This window comes from Nannospalax galili, unplaced genomic scaffold, assembly GCF_000622305.1.
Source record: "Nannospalax galili isolate Female #2095 unplaced genomic scaffold, S.galili_v1.0 scaffold187, whole genome shotgun sequence".
In the NCBI taxonomy this organism is placed as follows: domain Eukaryota; kingdom Metazoa; phylum Chordata; class Mammalia; order Rodentia; family Spalacidae; genus Nannospalax; species Nannospalax galili.
In genome coordinates, this window is record NW_008357584.1 from 155,888 (window position 1) to 178,617 (window position 22,730).

At 37.2% G+C, this 22,730-nt stretch overlaps 1 protein-coding gene across 1 annotated transcript in view; it reads right to left on the reverse strand.

Moving 5' to 3' along the window:
• The window catches only part of Mios (meiosis regulator for oocyte development), a 36,858-nt gene extending 15,807 nt beyond the window's left edge, over nt 1–21,051 (reverse strand). The window contains exons 1-7 of the mRNA XM_008855207.3: nt 20,871–21,051; nt 13,006–14,339; nt 12,607–12,705; nt 8,701–8,955; nt 6,893–7,062; nt 4,410–4,475; nt 3,166–3,324 (exon numbers count right to left, since the gene is read on the reverse strand). Coding sequence (XP_008853429.1) covers nt 3,166–3,324; nt 4,410–4,475; nt 6,893–7,062; nt 8,701–8,955; nt 12,607–12,705; nt 13,006–14,299 — 2,043 coding nt within the window. The 5' untranslated portion in view covers nt 14,300–14,339; nt 20,871–21,051. The remainder of the gene's footprint in view (nt 1–3,165; nt 3,325–4,409; nt 4,476–6,892; nt 7,063–8,700; nt 8,956–12,606; nt 12,706–13,005; nt 14,340–20,870) is intronic.
• Nucleotides 21,052–22,730: the final 1,679 nt, after the last annotated feature.

Below are 22,730 nucleotides of genomic sequence, written 5' to 3' on the forward strand. Positions count from 1 at the left end.
AAGCTGAAGTGTTGATTTAAAAAAACTAAATTGGAAAAAAATATTTTATTGAAAAAAAATGTAGGAAACAACATATCTTAAAATGAAGTGGAGATCTTCTTTAAAGGGTAAAAACTCATCCAATTTTATGTCCTACAGGGCTTTTACTGAGTTCATTATTGTATGACTGTATTAATTCAACTGTAAACCTAAAAATTTGCAGCTTATTATGAAAGAGATGCATCTTAGCTCTGGATATTGTTATTGAATATGTCAATGCTATTGTCATGAAATGCTTCTTCTAATTATATGGTTATTAAATAAATAATTTGAAAAGTTTTAAAGCAAAAAGAAAAAAAAAATCACAGAAAAATTACCTATCTTCTAACTCTTTTTTCTTCCACGGCTATAAGGATTAGTGAAGAAAGAATATGGTCAACCTACATTTTTTAAGTCTTTTCTAGACCTACCCAAATAAAATATAAAATCAAGTTTCAATATGATCTTCAGAGGAAACAGTTCAGATACTGAGTCTGAAAAAGTTAGAAAAGCTTGGGAAATACTTGGTGTTTCCATAAATTCAGGGTAATAAAAAACCAAAAGTGACCGGTAAGTAACTTAATTTCTCAAAAATAATAATCCATATTCTTCAGAAAAAGATTTAACAAAGCCAAATATCTGTAATATTACATAGACAATGCCAATGAAGAAGAAAATCACTAGACATACAATGAATAGGTAATGTGGTAAAAAATCAAGGAAAAAGGCAGTCAACAGAAACTACAACTAAGATGGCTTAAATGTCAGAGTTAGATAAAGGATTTAGTGCAGTAGGTAATAAATCAAATAAAAACATTAAAAGAAATGTGTTCAAAGACCTAATGGGAAATAGTATCTTAACTAGTGAATAAATAGGGAATCCAACCTGAGAAAAGTTTAACAAGTTGACATTCTACAACTGCAGAGTACAGTAACTGAAATTATTTCCTTTCTTCTCATAATTTATATAACAAATTACTGTTTAAAGTAAAAATAATAACATTAAGTTGGAGTTTATAATATATATAGAATAAAATATCTGACCAATGGACAATGAAATAGACTCACAATCAGAATCACATTAATATTTGCAAAGTGAGAAGTTTAAGAATAACTCAAAGTGTCCAATGTGCAGTAGGAAAGCGAAAGGATGATACAGAAGAATGACGTCAGGCATGAAATGAAGTACAAGGGGGAAAGTGTGACTTTAGAAGAAATAAAGTAGAATACAGAAATATGCCATTAAACCAAAATGAGGCAGGAAAGAGCAGAGGAACAAAAGGAAAGATAAACCAAATGAAAACAGCACAGTGGTGGATTACTCTTGGCCATGTAAATATAAATGGAGGAAACACCTCATTAAACAATAATATCCATACTTTTAAAAAGATCATGTGTGGGAATGACTTTTAACAGACATACTCTGGACTAATGGCTTTTAAAAAACATTAAAAAATTTGTTTATATGTATACATGTACTGCCTGCATCTAAGTATACCAGTGCCATGTAATGCCTGCAGAGACCAGAAGTGGGCATCCGATTCTCTGTCGCTGGAGTTATGGACAGTTGTTAGCCACCATGTGGGTGCTAAGATTTGAACCTGGGTCTTCTGCAAGAGCAATTAGTACTCTTAACCGTTAAGCCCTCTCCCCAGCCCTGAACTAATGACTTTTAATTAACCCCAGTGAAACCATGTGCTCTTGGTGTCTTCTTGGCAACCTCAGTTTGGCACTTCACCCAAAAAGATAACATATGCAGGTATGACTGACAATGTAACAAAATACTTCAAGGAGTACACCCATGCATCTCCATGGAAACAGTGGAGATTGGGAAGGACAACTAACCTTGAATGAATGGGAACTAGGGATGGTTTGTGGAGATTAAGAGTGGAGCGGAACTTGAATTTGTACTTCCCCCAAGAAGCTGGAGAAGTGGTTTTGAATAAATTATGGGTGTGGTTTGACAAGGGGAGAGGGATGGACAGGACACATGACATGGAGGGACAGTGGGAAAAACAGGGCTCCAGAGACAGTTCCATCAGCACAGGGTGAGCACAAAGACAGAGCCATCTATGTAGGCTGAGGGACAAGAGAGATTCATCAGCACAATTCTGGAAGACTTGACGATTTTAATAGTTAGCTAAGGGAACTAGTGTTCTCTGAGTTCGGGCCCACTCTTAAAAACTTAAGAGTTAGTCTATTTGTTCAGGTGAATATGATGGTGGCGTTACAATAAGAACGCAGTAACGTTATGTACTGTCTGCATTTTAAAGACATTTACAAACTGTGCTCTTACCCATTTGTACCTTACAGCTGTATACCTATAGTTGATTTTTAAAAAGATAAAATCTCACTCCAGTAAGAAAAAATGTTATTGAGGAATAACTTTTTTTTGCATGGGCAGTCGCTTAGTACCTTATATAAGCTGACTTTGGACATTTTGGGCCAGCATTAGGTAAGTTCATAGGAAAGCAGTGTAGAGAAAGGGTCATTTTGATTTGTTTACCCAGGTAAGGCAGGCTTTCATACTGTACAAAGGGAAGACAGCATTAAAGGAACTGATGTCATGAAAAGCTAAGACTAGCTGGAGGACAACCGGACATCTCTGGGACATAGTGAATTCATGTTTCCCACAAAAGTCAAGTAGAAAGCAACCTGTTCCAAGAATCTGGTTTTAACCACTGTACAGCAAAAACTAAGAAAAAGAAAAATGGATGAGCTACTTACTCAAATTACTCATTGATAAGAAAAAGAGAAAGAGTTAAAGGAATTATTGCATAACTTGTCTTTTGCACTTCAAATGAAACCATAATTCAGATCAGGGAAAGGGAAACTTTTATAGGTGTGTGAATGTCAACAATGGGAAGAAATGAAGTTTCTCTATTCCACCTGAGCTTTACATGAATTCTGATGTAGTCAAGTATTTCTCACCCAGACAGAAAGAAAACCTGGATAACCTGATGAAGAAACTTATAGACAGTGAGATAAGACACAAATCCTCAAGAGATTCAGGTCAAACCTACACACACCAAAGATCCAAAGCAAGAAAAACTGCACATTCATTTTCAGCTGAGGAAACAAAGCATGCAGAATATGGCTTTAGCGCTTTCATTTTTGTTTGTAAAGCTAGTGTCAAACTGCACTAACCTGTAACATGCAGTAACTTGCTGTCTGGACATCTCCAGTTCTATCCACATAACTCTCCATTAAGTCCACTCCATCCTTAGTAAGGCCTGTAAGCAAAATTCCTTCCAAATTTCCAGCCTCTTTCATTTCATTGGTCAACTTTTCGATGTATCTATTTAACTGGAAAATTCAAAGCAATTTTTCTAATGCAGTCTGTTTCACTACATATTTTGAAATTGAGAACTAGTCCATTTTAGAACATTTTCACTCCTAATGTAAAACATTTTAAGATAGAAGCCCTTGTCAGAATTTAGATATATACTAATAAGTCTACATCTGTTTAAAATTCCAATACAATATCCATAATCACTTTATTTTTGTATAGCATGAATGTATGTGGGTCAGAGGGTAGCAGTAGATCTTCCTCAATAGTTTTCTACTTTATATTTTGGGACATGGTCTCTCACTGAACCTGGAGCTTGCCAGCTTGGCCAGAACGACAGAGCAGCAAGTCCCAGGGATCTTCCTGTCTCTGCCACTCAGTCCTGGGATTACAGGCCCACACTACTGCACTCAGCTTTTTTCTTGGGGTTCTAGGAAATTGAATTCAGGTCCTCATATTTATGCAGTGAGCACTTTACCAGTAAGCTAGCTCCCCAGCTCCCACAATCATTTTTAAATATGTAAGGCATATACTGTGTTCTAATAACTATCCTAGAAATATAAAAGATGGCTTACTCTAAGAAAAGTGGTCTCTTTTCAGCAGTTCTTCCCGTCTATCACAGCAGTTGTAACAGAATCACAGAATCGGAATCATATGTTCAAAATCATCAGTAACAACTATTTCCTTTGATTTTCTGTCTTCATCCTAGTCCAAACTCCAGCCAGCATTCCTCTCCACTGCCCCAGTATTTTGTCATTACTACAGCATGGCGAGTTGCCTGTGTACACTTCTTCCCTACTACCCTCTTAGGCAACAGGCAACTATTTACTGCACTGAAAATCAATCACTTATATCATCACTAAGAAGATGAATTTTAATCTGTTAATTTTCTTCTAAGAGCAAAAGTAAACTAAAATATCAAATCAATATTCTAAATAAGTAATTATGATAGACATGTTTATAATCTCAATTTAATTAGTATCTTTTAGCGATCATGTAGCAATCTCATAGGCACCATAATTATACGTGAAGATTTTGTCTTAAAAGAATTAAATGATAATAAACATTAATCACCTCAAATGTGAATTAAATTAGTTCTCACCTGAGCATCGCCAAGGAATTTACAAGCAAATGCTACTCTGTCACGTACAGCAACTTTGTTCTCATACTGGAAAGAGATAATACAAGAAGCTAATTGTACAAGCCATAACTTCTCAACTTTTACAGAGACTAGGTACAGACCTACTATGAAAACTTAATTTCAAATATATTAAGAAGTTACTATATTGATGTTGAAAGAATCATTCATTGCCAAAGACGCCTTTTTTGATGTAACTCTCAGGCTATACAGTATTGAGGTTGTTCTTGAAAGTAAAAGATTTATCCTTCAAACACAAAATTCAGTCTTCTGTAGCTTCAGTATAAACTATAAAAAATGATATATAGGGGCTAGAGAGATGGCTCAACGGTTAAGAATACTGGGTGTTCTTGCAGAAGACCCAGATTTGAATCCCAGCACCCACATGGCAGCTAACAACTGTCCGTAACTCCAGTCCCAGGGGATCTGACAGCCTCTTCTGAACTCCGCAGGCATTGCATGACATGGGTGCACTTACCTACATGCAAGCAATACACACATACACATAAAATAAAAATAATAAATAAATTTTTAAAAAATGATGTATAGTCTATCAAACTTAAGATGTCATCTAATCTTTCTATCATAGAAATTAATTTTTTAGAAACAGTCATGGAAAGTTATTAAGTCTAGGAACTTGGTGGACAGGGTATAATAATACAGGTTTTATGAAAAATAGCAATACCTCTTTCTAAACACAAAATACTAAGGTTTAAAACTTAAGAGATACTTCTGTGTCCAAAATGCTGCTATAGAGTTTGTGGCAAAATCTTCGGAGGCATTATAATAATTTCAAATTTTTATTCATCAATATTATAAAAAAAAAACTATTTGAAATGTTTCTATAAATTTAGGAAGGTCCAACAGTGATTAGCAAAAAATAATTTATAGATGGTAAAAAGATCCAGTCTCCATCGAAACTATTCTATAAATTCTTTTTGGTTTTTCCTTTTTCTTTTTTTGAGACAGGGTCTCACTATGTAGCCCTGGCTGGCCTGGAATTCACTATGGCCTCAAACTCACAGAGATCTGCCTGCCTCTGCCTCCAGAGTGATAGGATTAAAGGTGTGCACCACCATGCCCAACTGTTTTCCCTTCTTAAAACATGCTCTCAGCTAATACTTGTTTCACTGTTTCCTCAATTATGAACTATTATTTCATCCTAAAAACTGAGTTCTTAGATGTAGCTACATGTGCTACAAAACTGGAGTTATAACTATTTTTTTTAATTTTTTATTTATTTTATGTGTATGGGTGTTATGCCTGTATGTGTGTAAGTGCATCCGTGTCATGCAATGCCCGAGAAGGACAGAAGAGAGCACTGGATCCCTTGGAAATGGAGTTATAGATGGTTGTTAGCCACCATGTGGGTGCTGGGATTCAAACCCAGGTCTTCTGGAAGAACAGTTTCAGGGGGATTCAAAACCCTCTTCTGACCTCTACAAGCATTGCATGATATGGGTGCAAGGCAGTACACTCATACACATAAAATAAAAGTAATAAAATATTTTAAAAGCTGTAACCAAATAGTCTATCTAACAAAAGTAGTAGTAACTGCTACAAATACACATTCCTGAATATTGAAGTAGTTAAAAAAGTTCAATAGTAGTTTATTAAAAACAATGGACAAAATGCACAAATTGTAGACACTGCCAAAATAGGCACTAACACTGATTAAAATTTTCAGTATGATACCTCAATAAAATACATGTTTTTACAAATGATATGGATTGGCAATTATTGAAGCAATCTATACTTTATTAAGAAATGCTTTAAGAGGAAACAGAAATAAGTTTTAATGTAGAAGGCTCTTTTCATTACTGGAAAGAAGACAAACAGTGCAAAGTAAATTGTGTTACTAATGTGAAGCTTTAAACTGAACAAATGAAATGAAAAAGCAAACCTCATTTCATTCTTTTCCTCACTTTGTGAAAAAGAAGCTATGATGTGGTCATAGGTGGCTAAACCAAGAGGCAAAAAAAATGACAGAAAGACTACAGTTTATTGTAAGGAGTATGATCAAATAATATTTTCCAAATAGGACATCTGAAAATGACCAACGTTAAGATGTGTAGCCACCCTAATCAAAACTGATTGATCATCACTTGCTTTACTTAGCTAAAAACAAAACACAACACACACTAGCAGCATTTAAATAGCAAATATATATGTATGTTTATAGGTTTATATTTGTATACCTCAGTTCTTCAGCAAAAAGATTAAGTATCTGCTATATAGCTATAAACTGTATTATCAAAACTATATAAAGCAAATCTAGTTTGACAACCATTAAATAGCTCAAGGTTGTGAATGACACTCAAGAAGAAATGTGCCACAAAAAGTTTAACATGTCTTAAATATGTCACACATATTTGAAAAATTTTGAAGTTAGATTACAAACTCTACTTCTAATTCAAAGGAAGATATCAGGAAACAAAATAGCTTACCAAAACACCATCATAAGATCCTGCTTCACTAGTCAGAAACGCAAACATAACACACAGATAAGGGTTGTTTAGTTGCAACCGTAGAGTGCTGCACATTTCTCTCCAAAGGGAATTCTTCTCATCCGTATAACCCGATAAAGCCATTGCTACCACATTGAGATTCAGATCTCCTGTATATTAAAATAGCCAGCTAATAAACATGATCAGAAACTTAATATCCCATTCTTTCACAGTCCTTAAATTCTAAACATTGACATCAGACGGTGAATTTTGTGCCTAGAAAAAGGAGCACACTTGAATAAGCAGTTTGAATTAGACTGGAAAATTTGGCAGAGACTACAGGGGGAAAAAAAAAAACGAAAACAAAAAACCTCACAAATAACTCATATACATATTTGTAAACCCTGTGCAGAATAAATTCTATCTTTTTTTGGCAATACTGGAGACTGACCAGGATCCCATGCGAGCCAGGAGGATCTCTGTGAGTTCAGCTGGGTCTACATAATGAGTTTCCAGCCAGCTGGGGCTACAGAGAGAGCCTGGCTCAAAAAGACCAAGAAAAAAATTAAAAAATGATACCAAGGAATCTCTTTGGGATTTGTATAGAGTAATTCATTTCTAAATGTAATGTATGACTCAATAAGTCTTTAACCCAGTTAAAAAAATCACTGGAAATTATTTGGTACTTTAAAACAAACTTTAAAATGGGTGTTTTTATCTATAACGAAATTTTCCAGATACACATGACAGCAAAGTACCATGCTTTCAGGCTGTAGCAAAATTACAATTAGAAATAGCTATTGTTCTTATATTTTGTGTGTGTAGGTGGGGGAGACGGGGCAGTGAAGATTGAACCCAGGGCCACATATATACTCAGCAAGCACCCTACCACTGAGCAACAACCCTAGCCAAGAAATGGAACTCTAGAATTTTAGTAACAATTCTTTCCTCTGGCACCAAATATGTCTTATACTGTCAAAAAAGATGGCTTTCCTAGAAGCAAAGGTGAAGGAGAAGATGCTTGGGGCAAAGCACTAACTTTTTCAACATTTAAACTATAAATAAATATATTACAGTGAATTGCACAGTTTTCTGTAGTGGTATAACTGAACTATAATGGGCTGAAAGTGAACCAAAGTAAGAATTCAGTATTCTGAATATTCAGAAGTAACTTTTAGGTGTATTAAAAATAAATAGCTATATATACCTTAGGAATTTTCAAGTGAAATGTATCTGGTAATAGAAAAAATAATCTTGGTTGCAGGCTAAGATTTGTTTCCCTAAGAATCTTCCAGCAAATTGCCAGACCAAGAAACTTTATCATATTCCTTAAAAAAAAAAAAAGTCATACATAACCTGTTTTAATCTGACTCAAATAGAAATATTTTCCAGATCAAAGTAAGCTTTTTAATAAATAGATTCTATACTGGTCAATAAAATGGCATTTGGTTTCCTGAATATTAACCCAATAATCATCAAAAAGAGAAAGTAAACATCAAAATACACTTAAATGTGTATTGTAAAAGTATTTAAAAACTAAAATAGTCTCAATTACTAAGGAAGCTTAATATAGATGATCACCTTCATAAGGAAAAGTATTGAGAAATATATACTTGAAAACATTATTAAAATGACATTTAAGATGCATCTTTGTTTTTACAGATCTAAATCAAAAATAAATGGGATAGACTAATATTGACTGCTACACAGTACTGAATACTATTTTCTCTTTCAACAAAAATTCACTTAACATTGAAAATGATCAGCATCCTTTTTATGAACAGGCAATTCTTAGAACAACCTGATACCTTTTTCTGAGGAAGCCCCTTCATTCAGGATTTGGATTGCTCGACGAATGTCCAAGTTGAATAAAGCCACAGCAGCAGCTCTTTCCCATTCTCCTTCTTGGACAAGGGAGTTCAAAAATGGCCCCACATCTACATCCGTTCCTTTCTTTATCCACCCACAAAGCTGTAAAGCTAAAATTCTCTCTTCATTTAAAGTCTGAATATCAGTTTGTTTATCCAACCCACTCCAATTATGTCTGCTGCTTTCCACCATTCCTAAAAACAGAAAACATGTTTATACTGATTTATTATTTTGAAATATATTTGGAAAAAACATGTTTTAAAAGAAATTATTTCAACATTTATAATATTCATTTTCTCACAATTTTATGATACCATAAATATGTAGTATGTCACAAATAAAATATTTTTCCCAATAGTTAGTTTAGTTACTGTTCAGTTGAGTTCAGATCCACTAAGCTGAACCACTGCTTCAGAAAAGCTTCTCTAACCCTCTAATCTAAATAGATATGCCTGCTATTAGCTATCTCACCACAACTGTTTCCTTTATAGTGTACACAGAGCACTTCATGTAAGCTCCCATAGTTTATATTTAGTCATCTGTCTTCACAAAGACACCAGTTTCCAGACAGTAGGTAGTTTAAATTTCTTTTAAAAAATGTTTATTATTTTATGTATATGAGTGTATTGCCTGTGTGTATGCAAGTGCACCTGTGTCATGCAATGCCCTTGGATGACAGAAGAGGGTGCTGGATCCCCTGGAACTGGAGTTATGGATAGTTGTTAGCCACCATGTGGGTGCTGGGGACTGAACCCAGGTCCTCTGCAAGAGCAGCCAGTGCTCTTAACCACTGAGTCATCTCTCCAGCACCAGAAGTTTAGCTGCATTATTTACAAGAAATGTCTAAGCTTTGCCTAAAACCCAATAGAAGTACCTGGGCTCTCTTCCTTCTCTTCTGGACCACCTCTGTTTGACTATTGTTATATGGTGCATAACTGTCCATATATATTAAAAAAAATTACAGGCTTTGAAGGACTTTAAGGTTAGTACTAAAAAAAAATACAATGAGAATGATTTGTGTCCCAACCCCTACTATGTTGAGAAACTTTATATTATCATTCTTTTTTCATCACAAAACTTTACTATTTTTGTAGCATTATTTATATTGGAGTCAAGGGAGCTAACTGTAATGGTAAGGTAATACCATGTAGGTTAATATTTGAGGACAAATAAAGGCAAAAACAAACAAACATGAAGCTTAGTAACTATCAATTATACCAAATTCTTAAATGTTCTAGAAAGTTTTATCATCAAATTGTCATTATATAATTACCTTACTTTTATAAAAAGCATTTTCAGAGTAGATTAAATTATGAGTTAGGCAACATGAATGTCCATATCACAAAGTTCATTTTATTTAGTAATTTTCATTTGTAACTTAAAATAATTGTATATTTATGTAGTTATATATAACTTAATGATACAGAAGAGCTTTTAGAATTGTTAATTCCATCTGTTGGGTGTAGGAAGAATTTTAAGTAGGCTCCATGATTTCAATACCTTCCTTGTTGAATAATCCCTTCTCTGGAACACAAGTAGAATCTTTGACTTGCTTCTAAACAACAAAGCATCACTGAGGTGATGACTTGGAGTAAATCAATGGGAGGTTATATTGTGTAGGCCTGAGTTAATCAGGTGAACTATAAAAGAAGGTCTAAAAGTAAGAGAAACAGTAGGAAAGAGATCTGCTGGTCTTCAAACAGTCAAGGTACTGTGTTGGTGAGAAGGTAGTATGGCAAGGAGCTGTCAGTAACCTCTAGGAGCTAAGGCCATCAACCAGAAAGAAGTATGTATCCTAGTCCTGCAACTGCAAGGAACCCTCAGCCTCTCAACCTCTGGTCACTGAACCGTAAACATGCAGTGTACCACACATATCCTTTCCTCTTCTTCTCTGGTTAACACAGATGATGAGCAGCCTTCTATTTAGAACCAAATGTGTACCTAAATCTCTTTCCTAGGAACTTTCCTTTATATCCCACTCCATACAGCTTCAATCTGTTTCTGCAATTGTTGAATTTGGCCAACAACCACACAAATTTGGAAGCCTACTCTGATCTCTAGAAGAAAATACTGAAAGTTTAGCTACAACTTTTGTTGTAGACTTGTGAGACTTTGAGCAGAGGGCCTGGCTAGGCCATGCCCAGATGCTTGACTCAGAAATGATGAGATAATGCATGTTCTAAGAAAGTGGCACACTGCCCAAAGTTGACTATAATCAATCTGGCCAAGTATAAAAAGGATAAACATTAGAAAGAGAAAAAGATTTAAAACGTAGTTGCCACTTTTAAGTTAAATTTTATATATGTAATTATATATAACTAAAAATCATAATCTAAATACTTAGTAAAAGTAGGTCTATGCATCCCACAATATTAATTCATACTTTTAAATAACAGGAGTTATTGTCACTGTGGTATGTTGTGACAAGTCTAAAATATTATTCATGTTAGTATTTATTTTAAACTATACTTGATTGCTTTCTGAAAAAATTTCAAGGTGAGGTAACTGTAATACTTAGGAAATTTGAAAATTAGTTAAATAATTACAGTTAAAATATTATCATTTTTGTGATGCTGAAGATTAAACAAACCCAGGCTTTGCATAAGCTAGCCACTGGACTTGAGCCCAAACTGGACTAACAAAAGCTAGAAAGGGGCCAGGTATGGTGGTACACACTTTTAATCTCAGCACTCAGGAAACAGCGGCAGGTGGATCTCTGTGAGACTGAGACCAGCCTGGTCTACATAGCGAGTTCCAGGCCATCTGGGGATACAGGAGACCCTGTCTCAAAACAAAACAAAACAAAACAAACAAAACAAAACAAAACAAAACAAAACAAAACAAAACACCCCAACCTTAGCCAAACAAATACTGGCAGATGATGCTGGGTGAGGGAGAGTTGATTTTCTTTAAGGGAGAGATTCTAGAAAGGTTGACTAGACTTCAGTGGATGAACTTGTACTGAGGGGCATCTGGGTACACAAACTTGATAAGCCTTAACATAAATGACAGAATGCATGAAATCTGGTGGAAGGGGTAATGGGAGGGTATGGGTGAGGGGAGTATAAAGATGATTAAGATGTTTTGTATGAAATGCACAAAAATTCAGTAAAAAAAATACACACTGGAAAAAAAGGCCCCAAAACCAAATCAATAATAAAATAAAATTTAAAAAGACCTAATCCTAGGTTGAATGACAATTACAGTCTGACACACAATTTAGTTCCAACGAAAAGAATAAAGCAGCCAGTCTAAAGGGTTGGGTTTGGGGGGAGGTAGGGAAAGGGAGGGTTATTCTTAGTTTATCAATTTCAGTCTTACACTAATTTATCCATTAACTGATTCCTCAACTCATCAAGGACTCCCAGGTCTGACTTCTTTAAGCTAAACCACATTTCATGTCACAGCGTAGTCTTTGTGAAAGTCTTTGGGCAGCAAAATAAAAAAGCATCTTCTTCAATTAGAAATCTTTTAATTTAGCCTTTTCAATACAAGATGCTGTGATAAAATCCAAACTAAAAATCAGCATCCTATAAATCGTCTTGTGTTTGAAAAGATCTCTCAAAGTTGGTCTTCAAATAAATAACACAGACTAATAGTCTCAAGAAAGCCCACTTCAAAGAACCAAAATTCCTTCCAAAAAAGCATTTTGGTATATAAATATAATCAATTATATTTATTTACATACTTAGCAATTCACTAAAGTATCTAATTAGAACATGAGAAAAGCATAAAGGATATTTATGCACACCGTTCTGACATAACCATAATTTTAATCAAATGGGGGGCAAAGGAAGAGTATAAAAATTATAAATATATTTGAAAACAAAAAGGAATTTTCTTACCTAAAGATGATTTTACTATTGACTTAATTCCTGCATAAACCAATGATCCTTTGTTGCCTGGAGATTTCTGATCCATATCTTCTGTATACTGCTTCATAAGTATTTAAATGCATAGGAAACACTGCTAATGATCATAATAAAATATTTCAAAGCTGAATTAATTTTAATTAGGAGCCAAGTCATAATAGTTATCTATACAACTGAGGTATAGCCTACTGTATACCTTTCTTGCTCCTAATCTACAAAACAGTATTTCAAGAATTTTAAAAATTTTACCTCAAATTTACTATTATGCAATCTGTGTTTGCATATAAAACATGTTTACATGCTGACCTCTGAGCAAATTTCAAGAACATTTCTACCCAATTTAACCCTACAAGTCAACAGTACAAAGGATATAGTGCAGAGTATACCAGAGTGACTTGAGCTGTGGGTCTTCATTTCCAGCTAAAATGTGGTTTCTCCACACTTGCTCTGTATCAAGTCCATACCTCGATAAAGCCCGAAGGCGCATTTTCGTTGCTATATCTTTTTCTAAAGAATTATCACTCTCTTCTTCTGCACATTCATACAAATGACGACCACAAGCCCACATTAAAGATGTAATTGGGCTCCAGGCAAGAGATATCCTTTCAAAAACAGTGAAGTCAGACATTGTTCGATTGGAAGTCACAACAATCATTCGATTTTGACTTGTTGGATGCCATGCAAAGGAAGCAATGTAATTGTCACAAGGCTGCACACTTCTTTCAATTATAGTGGGCTCAGTCTCATCGCCAATGGGAGTGGGTGTATGCTGCATATCATACAACCTAATAATATTACTATCCCTTGTTAGAGTGGCAAGCAGACCAGTCCTAGTTGGACACCATGCTACTTTTGTTAAGGGCTTTGGTTGCTCAGTTAAAGTCAAGACTGGTTTCTCAAATTTTCTAAGATCCCATATTGCAACCTGACCTTCATAGAAGGAAGCAACACGATCGTGGAAGTATGGGTCTACTGTTACCCCTTGAACGGCTTTTGTATTTACAAACATTTTTTGGCTTGTATTCCGAAGATCAAATATGGCTAGGTTACGATGCATACCAGCAAGGAGAAGTTTCTGGTCTCGTGGAAGCCAACAGAGAGAGAGACAAGCATCATTTTGTCCTAACTCATAAAGTGGTTTTGTTACTAATAATGTTGTTTCAGCTTCACCTGCTGAAAGTCTCACTTTTTCCATGGGAACAATATCAGGAGTGTATTTGCTGCAGATATCCCATATTAGCACTGAAAAGTCAGCTCTGTGTTTATCTAGGCCAGCAGCAAGCCAGTTACTATCCAATGGATTCCATGCCAGGGTATTGCATTGTCGTGCATGTTTTGGAACAAATTCTTTTCCTATCAAATCTTTGAACTTTGAGTTATGATCTTGACCAAGACTTGTAAGTACAACTCGACCATTTGCTTGTCCAACTGCTAGGAGACATTCAGGATCATAATTGAGATACCATGCAACACATTTCATATAGGGTGTATCTGAATTTATCGACAGCAATGTAGCTGCAGAGTCTTCAGACAAGCGTAAAGATCCAGCTTTGAGTTCTGAATTCACAGCAGATTCCACATGATAAAGGCTCAGTTCTGAGTCGCAGACAACAAATCTATCAACCTGGTGTGGTGCCCACAGAATATCAGGTTTGGTCCCGCTCATGTTTATTGATGTGCTCAAAAACTCCAGTCAGGGCCATTCACTGAAAATGTTCAAAAATAAAAGGTTTAAAACATAAACAAAATATAATCCTTAAGTTGAATTCTCTATGAGTACTCATATTTTTGTATTTCCTCTATCTTCTTCAGATTCAAGGCAATATTCAATTGATTTAAAAAGAAGAAAGGACGGCTTTTGTATTTACAAACATTTTTTGGCTTGTATTCAGAAGATCAAATATGGCTAGGTTGTGTGCAGTGGCACACACCTTTATTTCCAGCATCTGGAAAGCAGAGGCAGGCGAATCTCTGTGAGATAAGAGGCTGGCCTGGTCCACATAGTGAATTCTGGGCTAGCTGGTGCTATAGGGAAACCCTGTCTCAAAATACAAACCAGAAAACAAAAGAGAAAGGAGAGAAACCACTTCTTCCAATAAAGTGAACTAGTAGGAATTTGAGAACCCAATCCTGCCTTATTTCCCATGATGAATTATTTTAATTGTCTAGTTACTATACCTTCAATTTAACCTCAAGTTATAAAAACTTCAATGTGATGAGTAAATTAATAAGCATCATACCTTTGAAGAGTGAAAGTAGTATGAATCATGTTCCTAAGCAATAGAGCCTCACTGTTCTACTGAACTTTTCCTCAATGATAAATGTTCTGTATTTGTGCTAATATGGGAATTCTTAGACACATGTAGCTACCAAGCATTAGAATGGTTAAGATGTTAAATTTCATTGAGTTTAAAGTAACTTTAATATAAACAACTGCATATGTACAGTATAATGAATACACATCTAAAGCATAATATTGTACTAAGTTAATAGTTTCTTCAACTTTCAACAATAAAAACCAGATTTGTATCTCAGAATAAAAACTGAAATGTACAAAGGAGATAGGAGACTGATTTCTAGCTTTGCTGTATATTTATTAGAGGGTGGCTTTCTCATCTGTTCAGTAACAAAGTGGCTTTAGATAAGCATTTCCCAAACTCTATTCATTCATATACCACTTGTATATACCACATATACCACTGAATATTTTTCTTTAAACTGATTCACTTTTAAAATCTGAACATCAACTTTAATCTGATCAACAGCTTCAGAACCAGAAGTATGGTGTGCTATTACATATTTAATATGCACTAGAGGCTCTTTCAGGTTTCAATTCTATACAACTAGGTAAGTATTGACTAAAACTGGATTGGTTAAAAACACTGCTTGAATAACAACATCTGGCTACAAATATTTAAGTGTTTGTTTCTAACAGGTTGGCAAGAAGTAATAGTTTAGATTCAAAATGAACAAATACATTTACAATTCTCATACAAATAAGTTGTCAGTTTTCAAAGGAGGGCAAAGACAAGGTCTGTTCATATCTATTCCAGGTATCAGGTATACAGGTTGACATACATTCCTAATAAAGATATATTCTAAGTATACAACTCAAATGTAATTGTTTTACCTTTTAATCTTGCAAATGTTTTTAGTCATGAATAACCAATCTAGAATTTCATAGATTCATAATTTTGGGGGGATATTTTATTTTTAATGATGTGTATGTCTCAGTGTAGTTTGCACATATGAATGCAGCATTCACAGAGGCCAGAAGAGGATACTGGATCCCCTGGAGCTGGAGTTACAGGCAGTTGTTAGAGCCAAACTGAACTTGGATCCTCTGCAAGATACTCTGTAGGTACTCTTGGTCATCAAGCCATCTCTCCAGTCCCCTTATAATTTAGAGATTAGAAAAAATATTTAGGAATTCTCATATAGGCTTTATTTTCTTTCTAACCCCTTTGAAGCCCAGAAGCAGTCATCTCAATTATATTCTTAGTATCACCTTCAATTTCTTTCCACTTTGTTCCTGCCTTTCTATAATATTTGATTATCCCAACTATTTACCCCCTTTTCTCCTCTCTTCAGGCTGTTGCACTGAAGACAGTCTCAAGGCTCTACAGACTAAGAAATTAAGGTGTACATAATGTCTAATCTGTGGTGCTAACTCAACAATTTTCTTAACACTCTTTCCATTCTGCTCCTTTCAAATCAGAATGTTTGTGTGGATGTTTGCCTGTGTGTATGTGTGTGCATGTGTAGAAGCCAGATGTCAGGTCAGGTGTCTTCCTCTATCACTTGCCACTATATTTTTAAATATGTAACATTTTTATTAATTCTTTGAGAACTTCACACATTCATATAATGTATTTTGATCATCTTCACCCCCCATCCCTTCCAGAGCCACTTCCATCCCCTCCTTTTTTTCAGTAAGTCATTAAGTCCAATTAGTACACCTATTTTTTGAGAGATGGTTTCTCTCTTAACCTGGAGATCCCCAGTTCAGCAACACTAACTAGCCAGCAAGTCCTAGGGATCCCTTTCTGTCACTGCTTCTCCAGTGCTGGGATTACAAATACATACCACTATGCCCAGCTTTTTACACAGGTTCTGAGAATCTGAACTCAGGTCTTCATGAGTATGTGGCAAGCACTTTACTGAGTCACCTTTCCATCCCAGAATAATCTTTGTATGACACAAACATGACCAGTTTACCCAACTAATTTACAAAGCTCTAAATACTTTCAGCCTCTACCTGTTGGTCTACCTCTGGCATACCATTCACCTTGCTGTGTTTTAGCTACAGAGTTGTTCTTTTCAGTTCCTAAAATCCACCTCTCTCCACAACCGTCATATATCTTTGAAAATGTTCCTGCTGGCTGGACACTTCCCTCACACTTGACTAAGTAAACAATTGTTCAACTTTACATCAACCACTTTCTCCTACCTAGAAATATACTCTCACTGAATGCTATTTTTTCCTCTTTAAATGACATATTTGTGTCTCTACTAGATGTCTCCCAAGAGAGATGAAATATCTTTTGGTTTCCACTGTACTTCTAGTACAGAGCACAGAGGTAGGCATTTAGCAGACAGTTAATAATATCTGTTAAATGAATACATGTATTCAGTGGTCCCTCTCTCACTTCTCACAACTATTATTTCAAAGCAGTACCCATTTTCTTGTGCTTCGATCGTCTTCTACCCTGAAGAATATTAGTGTTTCGTCTTTGCAGTGGAAGCTGGTTTCAAACTAAGAACAAAGTACTCACTGGGTCCAGTGAAGCAGAAAAGAGCCAAGCGAGGCTTCCTAAAAAAAGATTATTCTAATACATTGCCTTCTGTTTATTCTGTAACTGAGTACCTTCTATGTTCTGGGCACAGTTCTAAACTCTGGGAACATAGCAGTGAACAGAGGTAGATAAAGTCCTACTCTAATAAAGCCTACATTCTAACAAAGAAGCACATCCAACTGGAACAGAGTTTGAAAATTGATGAGAAAGAAGAGAGGCATATCATATAACAGGAAGTAGCTAAGACAGCAGAGAGAAGGAAGAGATATTGTCTAGTAAGGGATGATACTGATGCCTAGACTTCTCACAAATAGAGGAAGCCTCTTAAAGACTGACATATCATGAGATCTTGTCCATCTTCCTATGTCACTGAAGAAAAAAAAACTCAATGTTTATATAAACATATTTTTTATCTAGAATTCCATTATATAATTCTGACAAATTACATGTGGTAAGAAAACTAGATTCTACATGGAAAAATCCAATTAAAAATGCAATATAAAGTATACTGTCTGCTAGGTTTGGTGCTGCACACCTATACCCCAATACCCAATACTTAGGAGGTAGAGGTAGGAGCATCAGCTACAGGAAACCCTGTCTTAGAAACAAACAAACAACAACAACAAAAAAAAAAAAAAAAAAAACAGCATTACTGCATGTGATGATTAGTTTTCATTGTCAACTTAATCTAGAATCACCTAGAAAGAGAGTCTCAAAGAGGGACTGTCTAGAGCAGGTTGGCCTGTGGGCATGTCTAAGGGGATTATCTTGATTATGCTGAGGTGGGAAGACCTGCCCACTCTGGGTGGTAGGGGATCCTCAACTGTTTAAGAGTGGAGAGATCTAAGCAGAAAGCATGCATGCATTAATTAACCTTTCTCTGTTCTTGCCTATGCTTCTAATAGGACTAGCTCCTTCAATTTCCTTCTGCCTCGACTTCCCTGATATGATGGACTGTAATCTGGAATTGTGCTAAAATAAAGACTTCTCCCTAAGCTCCTTTTGTCAGCGTATTTTATGAGGAACACCAATAAAACTCATTCACTGTAATTTTAACAATTTGATGTACATGACTGTCAATGAAGAAACAATCAGCATTTCTTCTGATGCTACACATGCAAAATATGTCACCACCCACAAAATTATTACAGTAATTCACAAAAATGTGAGTCAGAAAAGAACTAATAAATTCTTCTTATTTTATGTGAGCCCAAAGTCAAGACCAGATATTTTGGTTCTTGTGCAAGATCTGTCAACTTCCATCTTAGACTACTGGTAGAGAAAGATCAGCTACATAATTTACAGGGCCTCGTGCAAAATGAAAATGCAGGCAGCCTGTATATTTATTACGAAACATTTCAACACACTGGGAGTAGGAATTTAAACTACGTGCTAGACATTCTACATGCTGGGACCTGTGCTACTGCCCAAGCTGCACATTATGAAGCTGGCCCTGTAAATTATCAGTCTATAACCACCCTTCTAAGTCTAACACGAAATATAGATGGGTTCTTGCTCTTTAACACACATAACCATGAATCTGGTGGAGAGCATACAACCAGCCAATCACTAGCTTCAACCCTAACATGTCCCTTAATACTAGGATAAAATCTACCAAATTTCCACCTCACGAAGTTGTAACAAAGATCAGCTCTTTTCTTCCCACATATGTTGGCATCACTACCATTCTTTCAAATAAGTTAATGCTTGGAAGATAGTGCTTTCAAAGGCTGGTCACCCTGGAGAATCCACGGAGTGGGGTTAGAATTTCCAGTAACTGCTGCTTACATTTAGTTTCTCACCTTCAAGTTTAACAAGTGTTCTCTTCCCTTCAATGGTTTCTCAGCAAAAGAAAGCCATGTAGAGTCTATGCTCACCACTTGAGCGTCTATAACACTATTCAACAGAGTGGGCCATACTTTTTAAAAAGAAACAAATGAAATTTGGAATATATTTTACTTAAACCTATTTAAAACAAAAATGCTAAAAATAGTCACTATAAAAACTATTGAAATGGGAAGAAAAGAGGGCCCCTTAGAGGGTTCTTAGTCTCATTCATAAAAGAATTTAAGAATGGACCCAAACAGAAGCTTTTACAATTTTATTAGAATCTTAAAGAAAAATCCTCAGGGCAGGTGAGCTGGTAATCTTGGCAGCTGCCTTGAGGAGGTGAATAGTGGGAAGAAGGAAAGAAAATTATGGAAGCCATGCAGGTTTAGAGCCTACATGGAGGTCAGACACAGATGACTGGCAGCCACATGGTTGGGAGAAGGAAGCTTTAAAGAAAAAGTGAGTAACTACAAGGATGCCAGGGGCAGCCCAAAGCTTCAGAGAAAGCATATTTAGTAAGAAAGGCACGAAGACGAAAAGGAGAAATTACACCTTCCTGAAGAGTTCAGGAAAGTGAACAGACTTACAGAGACCTACATGACTGTGGCTGGTCTGGAAGGTCTATAGAGATCTGAGGAAGTTCCAGGCAGGAAATATTTGCTACCTCATTAACACTCAAGGTATTCTGCCCATCTATTTAGCATAACTTAAGGTGTATATGCCTTCCTAGGGGTGGTTCTATCACCAGGTGATGGACCAGTGAGACTTTGGAAAGTAGGTCCTCCAACAGATGGACTAGTGATCTTTTTAATAGTCTTGGCCAGTTAAACTTATGGGGCTCTTTGGTACTCTAACACTACTACTTAGAACTCTTACAATTTTGTGCTAAGTCTTGGAAATCTAAGGTGTATTTTACATCACACACCTTAACCCCACATGGTTATTAGGCCACAAGTCCAATATGCTATAACAACAGAATATACAATCGTATGTTCTGTAAAAGTTTCCTTCTACTTTCTCACCATGTTAAATTACTGTACAATGACAGCAGTTCCAGGAAATTTAAAGGGTGAGTACTATCTTCTCCAAGACCAAGCACTGCACACACATAAATTTTCTTTAAAACAGTTATGCAAAGCCCGCAAGAGTAGCCCTTTAGCAATTCAACAGGGGCAGAGGCTTTACACCTCTGATTCTCTAAGGAATTTGCATCTTTGGTCTCAGAAGAGAATAAGGCTCACCAAGGATTTAATAGGTACAAGAGGTATTTAATAGGTACAAGAGGAACAGCGCATGTTGTAATTCCGGGTAAACTAAGAATGTGATCACGAGTCCCACGCTCCTACTGAGCCTCTCCTTAAAGCCTGGGACGCGGTGCACCAACCCCCGGGGCGGTAGCTGCAGCGCGACCCGCGGTGCCCAGGGCGGTCGCCACGCGGCCACGGGACACCCGCAGGCTCCAGCCGGGGCCCTCTGGCCGCCAGGCGCGGTGACTATCCCACCGCGCCGATCGCGACCCGCCGGCGAGGCTGGGTGCGCCCACCGAGGCTACACACGGCCCGTCGCCGAGAAGCGGAGAGCCAAGACGCGGCCCGGGCCGCACTCACTGACCTGAGGTGGCGGCGTGCCGCCACACAGCCGCTTCCGGCTTGGACACCGCCCCTCCCGCGGCGGGAGCGGGACGCAGGAAAGATGGCCGCCGAGGCGCAAACAGTGACCTGGGCCACCCGTGAGGCCCGACCAAACCACCACTTCAGTCTCGGAAGCAGAGCAGCCTGTGAGCTCCGCCCTTCCCTCGGCTGGCACCGCCCCTGGGGCGGGGCCGCCTCGCAGAGGCCCCGCCTTCCGCCTGAGCGCTCCTCCCTTTAGCTCCGCCCATTCCCCCCACCAGCCCGGGGGCGGGGCCACAGATCAAAGTCTGCCTCTTTCTTGAGTGCTCCTGCAGCTCAGGCCCAGCTCCTGGAGCTAAATTGGTTCTCAGAAGCGGATAGCTTGTTCAAACCAGTGTATACAATTTAGTTCATTTTAATTTCCACTAGAAAGTTATTAAGGCAGATGTAGTAAAAAATTCAGGGTTTGGGTCTGATTATGATTAGTCACCCTTTGCCCATTCCACAAACTTGACCAACCTTGACGACCACTACATAGAAAGGATGACCATGGGATTATCCACCAGAAGTCGAAAAAGAGGAAAAGCTGCAAGAGAAAAGCCCTTTAAGTATGAAGAAGAGCAAGCTCTGAGTCAGAAAAGAGGGTACAGCAAGAGCTGTATTCGTCCCTCACCTGTGGGTTTGCTTTCCAAGGTTTGAGTTACAGCTGGCCAACCAAAGTATGAAAATACTAAATGGAAAATTACGGAAATAAATGGTTCATCAACTTTAATTCCTGGGTAGTGTAATGAAATCTTTCTGGATTCTCTTCAGTCCAGCCCTGAACATCAACCAATCCTTTGTTCCAGTGTACCTGAGCTGATATGCTAGCTGTAGCAAGCCACTTAGCCCTCTGCAAAACCAGTTCTGTCAGTGTTCAAGTGACCCTTACCTAGGAGCCTAGTGCTGTATCACATGCCTACAATGCCTGAGCCAATCATTTCATCTTACCATGAAGGCATTATGTTGTCAGAAGGAGAAGGGTGAGTACAGTACAGTGAGAGAGACTGAGAGAAACAAGAGAGAGAGAGAGAGAGAGAGAGAGAGAGAGAGAGAGAGAAGATTGGTGAGAAGAGTGTGTGTTTAAAGGCATTAGCAAAGAAGATGTGGCGGTGTTATATGAAGATAGTAGTTTCAAGTTTTAGTGAGATGGGCACCACTACAGAGGAAGCTCCTACTCTGCACTGTGCTCTGAGATCAAGACACACCTCTCAATGCTTTCATCTTGTGACCATTTAAATTTATTTGAAGGAGAGACACTAAACTAAGGATGCCACAGAAGTGATTCATTGGTTGCAAACAACTGCTTAGGAAAATATTTTACCAGGATAAGCCTGGAAACATAGAGAGGCGCATGATATTGCAAGTGTGTGGAGTCATGGAAGCTTGACCAAGATCCAGAATGCCCCTGAGGTTAGACATCATGTGACAGGGTTGGGGTCCACTTCAGAGAAGCCCCGAGAGGCCACAGTGTGCAGCTATAAAGGTGAAGGCTAAGTTAAAAAAGATACTCCAGTATGTTATAGATAAAAGAACCATGAGACATCTGCTGAGAACAGATGTTAGCATGGGTGGAGGCAGCCCAAGCATGAGGGGATGTATGCTGCACAGCCAGAGCTACCTACATCCTTTGGAACCAAATGCGATGATTCCATCAGGAACTGCAGGTGTCAGTCTTAGAGATGAAGGGTTTGGGGTTTGCCTTGCTGAATTTCAGTCTTGCTTTGGTTTACTATTTCCTTGCAATGCCTATATTCCTCCCTTGAATAGGAATATTTATTCTTTGCCATTGTATGTTGGAAGTACATTACATGTTTTTTGA